The 11,909-nt window shown below is 39.9% G+C and overlaps 1 protein-coding gene across 1 annotated transcript; it reads left to right on the top strand.

The window, feature by feature from the left end:
* The first annotated feature begins 2,705 nt into the window (after positions 1-2,705).
* Positions 2,706-5,871, top strand: LOC129915316 (uncharacterized). The gene is made up of 2 exons (XM_055994804.1): positions 2,706-5,579; positions 5,649-5,871. Exons 1-2 carry the CDS (start codon positions 3,285-3,287, stop codon positions 5,817-5,819), a joined length of 2,466 nt encoding a protein of 821 aa, XP_055850779.1. The 5' UTR covers positions 2,706-3,284; the 3' UTR covers positions 5,820-5,871.
* The last annotated feature ends 6,038 nt before the right edge of the window (positions 5,872-11,909 follow it).

The raw sequence follows: 11,909 nt of genomic DNA, 5'->3' as shown, positions 1-11,909 counted from the left end.
CCAATGAGCAGACACCACATCCAAGGCCCACCGGTGACGGTATCTTAGATGGATCGTCTACAACAACAACTACAGTGGGAAATGGAAACATTGACTGGTCTCACTATCCTCATGATCAGACAACATATCCAAGGCCCACCGGTGACGGAATCTTAGATGGATCGTCTACAACAACAACTGTAGTGGGAAATGGAAACATTGACTGGTCTCACTATCCTCATGATCAGACAACATATCCAAGGCCCACCGGCAACGGAGGTTTAGATGAATTATCTACAACAACAACTTCCATTGGTGATTTAACAGCTGAATTCACAAAACAACCCAATGAGCAGACACCACATCCAAGGCCCACCGGTGACGGAATCTTAGATGGATCGTCTACAACAACAACTACAGTGGGATATGGAAACATTGACTGGTCTCACTATCCTCATGATCAGACAACATATCCAAGGCCCACCGGCAACGGAGGTTTAGATGAATTATCTACAACAACAACTTCCATTGGTGATTTAACAGCTGAATTCACAAAACAACCCAATGGGCAGACGCCACATCCAAGGCCCACCGGTGACGGTATCTTAGATGGATCGTCTACAACAACAACTATAGTGGGAAATGGAAACATTGACTGGTCTCACTATCCTCATGATCAGACAACATACCCAAGGCCCACCGGCAACGGAGGTTTAGATGAATTATCTACAACAACAACTTCCATTGGTGATTTAACAGCTGAATTCACAAAACAACCCAATGAGCAGACACCACATCCAAGGCCCACCGGTGACGGTATCTTAGATGGATCGTCTACAACAACAACTATAGTGGGAAATGGAAACATTGACTGGTCTCATTATCCTCATGATCAGACAACATACCCAAGGCCCACCGGTGACGGAATCTTAGATGGATCGTCTACACCAACAACTGTAGTGGGAAATGGAAACATTGACTGGTCTCACTATCCTCATGATCAGACAACATATCCAAGGCCCACCGGCAACGGAGGTTTAGATGAATTATCTACAACAACAACTTCCATTGGTGATTTAACAGCTGAATTCACAAAACAACCCAATGAGCAGACACCACATCCAAGGCCCACCGGTGACGGAATCTTAGATGGATCGTCTACAACAACAACTGTAGTGGGAAATGGAAACATTGACTGGTCTCACTATCCTCATGATCAGACAACATATCCAAGGCCCACCGGTGACGGAATCTTAGATGGATCGTCTACAAGAACAACTGTAGTGGAAAATGGAAACATTGACTGGTCTCACTATCCTCATGATCAGACAACATATCCAAGGCCCACCGGTGACGGAATCTTAGATGGATCGTCTACAACAACAACTACAGTGGGAAATGGAAACATTGACTGGTCTCACTATCCTCATGATCAGACAACATATCCAAGGCCCACCGGCAACGGAGGTTTAGATGAATTATCTACAACAACAACTTCCATTGGTGATTTATCAGCTGAATTCACAAAACAACCCAATGGGCAGACGCCACATCCAAGGCCCACCGGTGACGGTATCTTAGATGGATCGTCTACAACAACAACTATAGTGGGAAATGGAAACATTGACTGGTCTCACTATCCTCATGATCAGACAACATATCCAAGGCCCACCGGCAACGGAGGTTTAGATGAATTATCTACAACAACAACTTCCATTGGTGATTTAACAGCTGAATTCACAAAACAACCCAATGAGCAGACACCACATCCAAGGCCCACCGGTGACGGAATCTTAGATGGATCGTCTACAACAACAACTGTAGTGGGAAATGGAAACATTGACTGGTCTCACTATCCTCATGATCAGACAACATATCCAAGGCCCACCGGTGACGGAATCTTAGATGGATCGTCTACAACAACAACTACAGTGGGAAATGGAAACATTGACTGGTCTCACTATCCTCATGATCAGACAACATATCCAAGGCCCACCGGCAACGGAGGTTTAGATGAATTATCTACAACAACAACTTCCATTGGTGATTTAACAGCTGAATTCACAAAACAACCCAATGAGCAGACACCACATCCAAGGCCCACCGGTGACGGAATCTTAGATGGATCGTCTACAACAACAACTGTAGTGGGAAATGGAAACATTGACTGGTCTCACTATCCTCATGATCAGACAACATATCCAAGGCCCACCGGCAACGGAGGTTTAGATGAATTATCTACAACAACAACTTCCATTGGTGATTTAACAGCTGAATTCACAAAACAACCCAATGAGCAGACACCACATCCAAGGCCCACCGGTGACGGAATCTTAGATGGATCGTCTACAACAACAACTGTAGTGGGAAATGGAAACATTGACTGGTCTCACTATCCTCATGATCAGACAACATATCCAAGGCCCACCGGTGATGGATTCTTAGATGGATCGTCTACAACAACAACTACAGTGGGAAATGGAAACATTGACTGGTCTTACTATCCTCATGATCAGACAACATATCCAAGGCCCACCGGCAACGGAGGTTTAGATGAATTATCTACAACAACAACTTCCATTGGTGATTTAACAGCTGAATTCACAAAACAACCCAATGAGCAGACACCACATCCAAGGCCCACCGGTGACGGAATCTTAGATGGATCGTCTACAACAACAACTGTAGTGGGAAATGGAAACATTGACTGGTCTCACTATCCTCATGATCAGACAACATATCCAAGGCCCACCGGTGACGGAATCTTAGATGGATCATCTACAACAACAACTACAGTGGGAAATGGAAACATTGACTGGTCTTACTATCCTCATGATCAGACAACATATCCAAGGCCCACCGGTGACGGAATCTTAGATGGATCGTCTACAACAACAACTACAGTACGAGATGGAAACATTGACTGGTCTTACTATCCTCATGACCAATCACCATATCCAAATCCTAGTGATAATAGACCTCAAAATATTGGTTGGAATATTACATGGGTAACGACTGGGCAGAAACCAAAACCTACAACGACTCTAAAACCCACATCTATCCATTATCCTCAGAATGGGGAATTGACATATACCTGGATCATCCAAAACCTTGATTCAAATGGGCAGCTACCACATGAGCTACTTCCAAATCCACAACCTCTGTATAATAGGCCTAATGGAGTTGGTTGGAATATTACATGGGTAACAACTGGGCAGAAACCCAAACCAACTACAACTGAAAAACCAAAATCAATCCACTATCCTCAGAATGGAGAATTGTCATACACCTGGATCGTACAGAATATGACTCCAAATGGGGAGTTACCACTACAAATACCTCCAAAACCCGTATCTATCCATTATCCTCAGAATGGGGAATTGACATACATCTGGATCATCCAGAACCTTGATCCAAATGGACAGCTACCACACGAGCTACCTCCAAGACCACCTCAAACACAACCGTTGTATAATAGGCCAAATGGAGTTGGATGGAATATTACATGGGTAACAACTGGGCAGAAACCCAAACCAACTACAACTGAAAAACCAAAATCAATCCACTATCCTCAGAATGGAGAATTGTCATACACCTGGATCCTACAGAATATGACTCCAAATGGAGAATTACCATTACAAATACCTCCAAAACCCGTATCCATCCATTATCCTCAGAATGGGGAGTTGACATACATCTGGATAATCCAGAACCTTGATTTAAATGGGCAGCTACCGCATGAGCTACCTCCAAGACCACCTCAAACACAACCTTTGCATAATAGGCCTAATGGAGTTGGTTGGAATATTACATGGGTAACAACTGGGCAGAAACCCAAACCAACTACAACTGAAAAACCAAAATCAATCCACTATCCTCAGAATGGAGAATTGTCATACACCTGGATCGTACAGAATATGACTCCAAATGGAGAGTTACCATTACAAATACCTCCAAAACCCGTATCCATCCATTATCCTCAGAATGGGGAGTTGACATACATCTGGATAATCCAGAACCTTGATTCAAATGGGCAGCTACCGCATGAGCTACCTCCAAGACCACCTCAAACACAACCTTTGTATAATAGGCCTAATGGAGTTGGTTGGAATATTACATGGGTAACAACTGGGCAGAAACCAATACCAACTACGACTGAAAAGCCCAAATCTATTCACTATCCTCAGAATGGAGAATTGTCATACACCTGGATCGTACAGAATATGACTCCAAATGGAGAATTACCATTACAAATACCTCCAAAACCCGTATCCATCCATTATCCTCAGAATGGGGAGTTGACATACATCTGGATAATCCAGAACCTTGATTCAAATGGGCAGCTACCGCATGAGCTACCTCCAAGACCACCTCAAACACAACCTTTGTATAATAGGCCTAATGGAGTTGGTTGGAATATTACATGGGTAACAAATGGGCAGAAACCAATACCAACTACGACTGAAAAGCCCAAATCTACTCACTATCCTCAGAATGGAGAATTGTCATACACCTGGATCGTACAGAATATGACTCCAAATGGGGAGTTACCACTACAAATACCTCCAAAACCCGTATCTATCCATTATCCTCAGAATGGGGAGTTGACATACATCTGGATAATCCAGAACCTTGATTCAAATGGGCAGCTACCGCATGAGCTACCTCCAAGACCACCTCAAACACAACCTTTGTATAATAGGCCTAATGGAGTTGGTTGGAATATTACATGGGTAACAACTGGGCAGAAACCAATACCAACTACGACTGAAAAGCCCAAATCTATTCACTATCCTCAGAATGGAGAATTGTCATACACCTGGATCGTACAGAATATGACTCCAAATGGGGAGTTACCACTACAAATACCTCCAAAACCCGTATCTATCCATTATCCTCAGAATGGGGAATTGACATACACATGGGTCATAAAGAACATGAATCCAAATGGGCAATTACCAGCCGAAATACCTCGACCACCGCCTGAAACACTGAATAAACCACCAAATGGTGGTAAATTTACATACACCTGGTCAGGATCATCCAATGGACAACTTCCACCAGGAATACCTCAAATCCCTGGAATGCCTCCAATTCCAATTCCAATACCTAACGGAAAGCCAGGTCAAACCACAATTAAATGGACAACAACAGTAGGTGGCAAACCCAACACCCAACAAACAAACCAGGTTCCAAATAAACCTCAGGGATTGATCCAACAATTCCTCGGAGGAATTCAATCTGGGTTAACCCAACAACCTTTTAAAAATCAAGGCAACCAACAACCTGTTCAAACGACAATTAAATATACTACAAGTCCAAATGGCAAACCTATAAATGGACAGATTCAAAATCAACCCAACGTACAGCAATTTGTTACTCCTCCTAAGAACCAACAACAATTTCCACAGGGAACCTACCCACAAGCGGGGTCAAACCAGGTTCCAAATAAACCTCAGGGATTGATCCAACAATTCCTCGGAGGAATTCAATCTGGGTTAAACCAACAACCTTTCCAGTCGGGAGGCCAGCAACCACAACAAACTAATAATCCCAATCAATTTGGTTCAACGGGAAATTCTGGGCTGAATTTTAATTTGGTAAATTTTGAAAATATATAACAATTCGTTAATCAAAATATATAACTTTTTTTTGTTTTTGTTTTACAGGGGGCAAATTTGAACTTTGGAAATAATAGAGTACAACAACAACAACAGCCCCAACAAAATTTGAACTTTGGAAATAATAGAGTACAACAACAACAGCCCCAACAAAATTTGAACTTTGGAAATAATAGAGTACAACAACAACAACCCCAACAAAACATGTTTTGGGGATAGTTATAACCTTCCAAATGGAACCCTATGTTATTAATGAAATTGAGAAAAGAGAAAAAAAAAAAAAAAAACGATTGAATAGGATATAATTTTTTTTATTATTTTGTTTATTTAATAAGCTGAAATAAAGATACAACTATGTTTGTTTACCATGTTCAACAATTTGTTTTCTCTTCATTGGACTTTAAATATTCAAAATTCTATATGCCACAAAACTTTAGACAGCAATTCTTCAATCAAACCAAAAACAGAAATTTTAGTTCTAATGTGAATATACAATACGAAATTATGTTCTTAAAAAATGAACATTGAAAAAAGGATTTACTATAGCTAGCAAGGCTGTTAAAAGACCGTCAATCTTGTCCCCTGAATTATATGTTAAATAATTAAATGTGTGGTTCTGGTCAACAAATGCCTCGTTCACTGATTGATTTGGTCCTGAGAGACTGTTAGTCTGGTCTACTATCAGGATGAGTTAATTAATGAAATGTTGTGTTTAGTGGCACTTCCACTTGCCCAGTACAACATTCGCCCTCGTAAAGGCTAATGTCCACTATACGTGGTTCCGATTCGCCCTCGCTCGGTGGAAAGGGTTGGTACCTGTGAAGTCGCTGACTGCTGGCCTTCTTTCTTAATTAAAGATGTTGGACCTATATTGTTGGAATAGCTTTAACATGTAAGGACATTGAATTGTATACATTGTCCAAGGCCGTAAGTGCAAGTCTCTTACTCAATCGCCTTATCGCAGGTGGCAATCGCTTGTGGCCAAGTTGACTTAGCTTGTTCTTAGAGCTTGACAGCTTTAGTACGTAGGGGCACTGAATTAAATCCATTGTCCAACATAGCAGCCGTCTACATGAAAGGTTGATGTCTTTTCGCAAAATACCCAGTGTACCAGGTCACTTACTCAAAACAAACTTCTTATATTTGCTGGTAAGTTATGTCAAAACCATTGAGTTTTATTTAGGAAAAAGTAGCTGAAAAGTTCTTTTTTATTCTCCATCCTTAAAACTTCCATCTATGAAAATGGCTACATTGAAAATATTGTTGTTCGGTATTGCATAGTATTTAAAAATATCCTGCAAACCACACTTATTCCTATCACCTCAGCCGGTAAAACGCTTGAGTAATAAGAAGCATGTAATGATTCATTATTCTGAAGCAAACGTTGCCTCCACACCATAGTCAATATTTTAGCCATCTATTGAAAATGATGTAACCCAACTACTTTTTAACCAGTTCGTGTTTCTAAAGGTCTCATGAAAGCATCGGCGGTGATTTCAATGCTAGACATCACCTTTGGATGGATACAACTATCAACACTGAAGGAAAGGCAATATCCGACTGGTTGGATTTCAACAGTGCCCAACACTCGTTAGTTGTAATTTCTCAACCGAAACCAACCTACCCAAGAACACCTTCAACATTGGACTTCTTCTAAGTAACATCAAATTTTGTGCATATTCATCCTGATTTCTGCAACTTTATCTGTTCAACAGTATCCAGCGACTCGGACCATGAAGCAGTTCAGCTCAGTATTAAGCTTAATCAGCCCATCAACTTAGTAACACAACCAGCGGAACACTTCATCAACTATAGGAGATTGGATATAGACAGGCTGCAGAGAGAGGTTGAACAATCCATCACTTTAACACCACACAACAGAAATCTCCAGAATGTTGAAATTGATGCTGCTATTGATTCTCTGGAAACGGCAATCACAAGTGCACTGGACAATCAAAAACAGCCGAAGACATCAAAGGACCGCTACCAACATCTTCCAGTACACGTGCAAAATTTATACGCACACAGACAGCGGTTAAGAAAACGCCTCCAAAGGATCCACCAGCGGGACTTAAACACATCAAATGCCAACTACCGGACAGTGTGAAGTGAGCTGCAGTGCACCAACATCATGCTCCGTAACGCCATTCAACACTTCAACAACACACAGTTCCAGAAGAGACTGCAGTCAATAAAGCCCGGACCTGATGCCTTCAAGAATATCAACCGAATTGTTGGACAGAAGTCACCAATGCCGAAAGTTATTAACACCAACAATGGAGAAGCAACAACATCTCAGGAAAAAGCAGAAGCATTTGCAGCCCACTTCGAATTTAACTTCACACCGAACCCTTCCGCAGACCCAGTCTTCTTACAGGAAATGGAAGCATCCATCCGAAGGACCTTAGTACCTAACATCGATGTAGCGACATTCAGCAACACCAATCCCGCAAGTGATCCAGTTGACAGCCCAAACCTGAGCACCCCAGAAGAGATTGCCGAAATAATTAGCCTATCCAAACCTAAGAAATCAGCCGGACCGGATGGAATTTCCAACTTCGTCATTAAGAGGCTCCCGCAGACAATATTAATCTTCTTAACCATTATCCTCAACAACTGCATCAACAACAGCTACTTCCCGCAGAAATGGAAAACTGCAAGAATCGTGGCAATTCCTAAGAAAGGTGCGAGGGACATTATATCTAATTACAGGCCAATTTCTCTTCTCAACAACCTAAGTAAGCTCTTGGAAGAGCTGACACTGATTAAGCTCAAGAAGTTTTGCAGCGATTTCAACATTATCCCAGACATGCAGTTCGGCTTTCGGGAGAAGCACTCCACACTGCATCCGCTCATGAAGTTCCACCAAGACATCACCTCAGCTTTGAACAACCATCAAGTTACCGTCGCATGCTTTCTGGATGTCGAGAAAGCATTTGACAGCGTATGGATAGAAGCCCTTATCCATAAACTTCATTTACTAGGCTTCCCTGTAGCACTAATAAAAATCATTTTTTCTTTTCTTTCTTCTAGGAACTTCTTCGTACAAGTGGAGAATAGAAAATCATCAATGAAGTGCATTAGAGCTGGAGTTGCCCAAGGATCAAAACTTGGTCCCTTCCTCTATAGTATCCTGACATCGGACCAGCCGCTTGCAAGTGAGTGCGAGAACCTGCTTTACGCTGACGATTCGCTCACATACTACAAGTCCGTCTCGCCAACGATAGCTGCCAGGAAAGTTGAAGCTCACATTCGAAAACTGTATGAGTTCTACAGTAAATGGGGTATCCGGATCAACTCATCAAAATCGGAATTACTGTGCTTTAGATGAACAGGAGGACGAAGCATTCGGTCAGCTGCAAACTGTAGGAGCATCACACTTACACTACCTGATGGTACTAAATTGGCAGCCAAACGCAACGCGAAGTATTTAGGGATCAACTTTAACGAGCTCCTGAGGTTCAACCTTCACTCTAGGTCTGTCCTGAAAAAAACCAACTACGCCTTCCATCGCCTTCACCCCCTGATGAAGAGAAGAAACGGATTAAGCCAACCAACGAAACTCCTGATCTACAAGCAGCTTCTTCGACCTGTCATCGCCTATAGCTTTCCGGTATGGTATACCATTTCCAAGACAGCCATGAAGGAACTTCAAATTTTTGAGAGGAAAATCCTGAGGATCTGCACCGGACTTTACTTCGATCGACAGCGACAAAAATACTACAGCAACGAGCGACTTTACGAGGAAGCAAACATCATGACGTTGGAAAAGTATCTGCTGCAATCTGCAAAGAAACTTGTCGGAAGCATCGCCAACCACCCCAATCAGCTGATGAGAAGCATGAGAACCCAACAACGACATCCCGAACCCAGATACCTTAGTGCTTTGGATATTCTGGATGAGCACATAATCCCAACCGACAACGAGGAAGTAGTTTACTTTTACGCCGATACGCAATCGGCCTACTACCGCGGCTAAATGCCATACCACCCAACCCACCATATTTAATACCACAACTGGACAACCGGGAAGGAACACCCCGAGGATAACCTAGTCAGCAGACTTGTAAAATTAAGCCTATTCATGTACTATATTTAAATATATTTTATCTTTTATCCATTGTATAAGGTTAGGCCCCATATGTGCCAACAAATTTTATATCAATCAATGTATCTTATTAGAAATAAGTTAAGCTTAAGTCAATTGTATATAGTATGTTCAATAAAACAAAATTGAATTGAGGTCTCATGAAAGGAAACATACTTTGAAATATTTGATGGCGTTTTTTTTATCACATTATAACTGAAGAGAATACAATTTTTCTTATGTTAAAACGACTTGGCTTTTGAAACCACAAAAATATCTCAGTCAAGATTAGACCCATCTTCTTTTCAGTTATAGGAAAAAATTCCCCAACCAACTTTATCGATATTCCAGAGGGGTTGAGTCCTGAGTATTAAACTTTTTCTAATCACTCTTCATGACCTTGCCCCATTCACTGGACCAATTTTTGTTTGATTAAGTAAGTGTTTTTGTACAAGCCGTACAGTTGTATCATCTTCCCAATCACTATCAATGCAGACGGGATCAAAAATCACCCGAAGAATTTTTCCCTCAAAACAATCTAGAATTGATTAAGACGGTTGAACGTGTTGTAACGAGAGAAAAGTTTTTTCTTCGATTTTTGATCCTGTCTGCATTGATAGTACCTATTTGGAGAAGAAAAAACATCGAACTGTACGCGTTTTACAATGACAATAACCTAACCAAAAAAGTAAAAATACGTCTGAGATGGCCCGGAAACGGAAAGTTTTTGACTCCAACCCAGTGCTGCCATTTTGAAATTTAAAAAAACATGATAAAAAACATGATAAAAAACATGATTTCTGTTGAAAAAACATGATTTATAAAAAAAGCAAAAACTGATAGAAAATGAACATCCACATCGTGACTAGGGGTAAATAAAACAAATTATTTCGAGTTCATTTTAGAAAATATTATTGATTAAGTATCAAAGGTATAACTACACAGGGTACTTTTTGCAAAAAGTCTTAAAGTGAAAATTTTCAAACTAATTTTATGATGCAGAAATCATAGATATTGGCTTCAAAAATTTAGTTTATAGTTTTTTTTCTGGAAATATTGCCTTTTGTAGGAAAAAACAAATTATTTGCTTTTGTAATTTTCCCACTTTTTTTCAAAAGGTGGCCATTGTAGTTATAACTTAAATTACAGAAATGGCAGGAATAAAACTTGAAAACATAGATACATCAGTTTATAATTTGTACTCATTTACGGCCATATTATTCACTAGTTGAAAAAATACATCTGGATGTAAGGAAATTGAAATGTCAAAAATAAATCCAAATCCATAATACTATCATACAGAGAAAAATCATTTTTAACTATAGTTAAAATCGGGATAACTACATATTTTGGATTTGGATTTATTTTTGACATTTGACAATTTTACATTCAGATGCATGATGGGTTAATTTCATATATACATACTTCATGTAGGTATTGAATAACTTATTAAAAATAACAGTTCACCTAGTGAAGATTGTTGGTTTATAAATTGTTGGATGATAAAGATTTTTCTCTTGGATTGAAAAAAAACATGATTTTGGGCACGAAAACATGATTTTAGTTTAAAAAAAACATGAAAATCATGCTAAATCATGATTTCTGGCAGCCCTGCTCCAACCCAAAGGACTACGCAGTAGATGAATACCTAGTCTAACGTGGTGCACGCAAGTAGAAGGGGACCTCAACCAACTTTGCGTGTGAAATTGGATAATGGTAGCTTAGAATAGAGCTGGCTAGAGAGGCCCAAATCCACAACGAATTTTAGGGCCGCCTTAAGGCGCCCCAAGTAAGTAAGTTAGTAAATATTTTTTCTCTGTTTTGACAATCACCAAAAAAAAAAAAACTTGTGTTCCATATTTTTCTTGAATTCATAAAAAAAAAGTCAAGTGTATTGTATTGTACATATTTTTCAATTGTACGAATATAAATTTATTGTTTCTTATATCATATTTTTTTTTTGCAGACTTTGTGTTAACAGCTGTCAAAATTATTATTTGTCAAAAGCTTAGCGTCAAGTTAAACTACAAAAAAATGTTGATTTTCAAAAAGAAAAACAAACAGTTGCTGAATAAAGTATTTGAAAATAATAATCGTAAATATTTATATTAGAACTGGATGTTTTAGACACAAAACGTATGTAGTTGACTTGTTTAAACATGTGTACGATTTTTGCTCGTTTTATAATCGACTGACAATGCATATAAATTGTTATATAAGAA

Source organism: Episyrphus balteatus, chromosome 3, assembly GCF_945859705.1.
Source record: "Episyrphus balteatus chromosome 3, idEpiBalt1.1, whole genome shotgun sequence".
In the NCBI taxonomy this organism is placed as follows: Eukaryota; Metazoa; Arthropoda; class Insecta; order Diptera; family Syrphidae; genus Episyrphus; species Episyrphus balteatus.
Note: the sequence above shows the minus strand (reverse complement) of the source record. Positions and strands in the feature narration are given on the sequence as shown.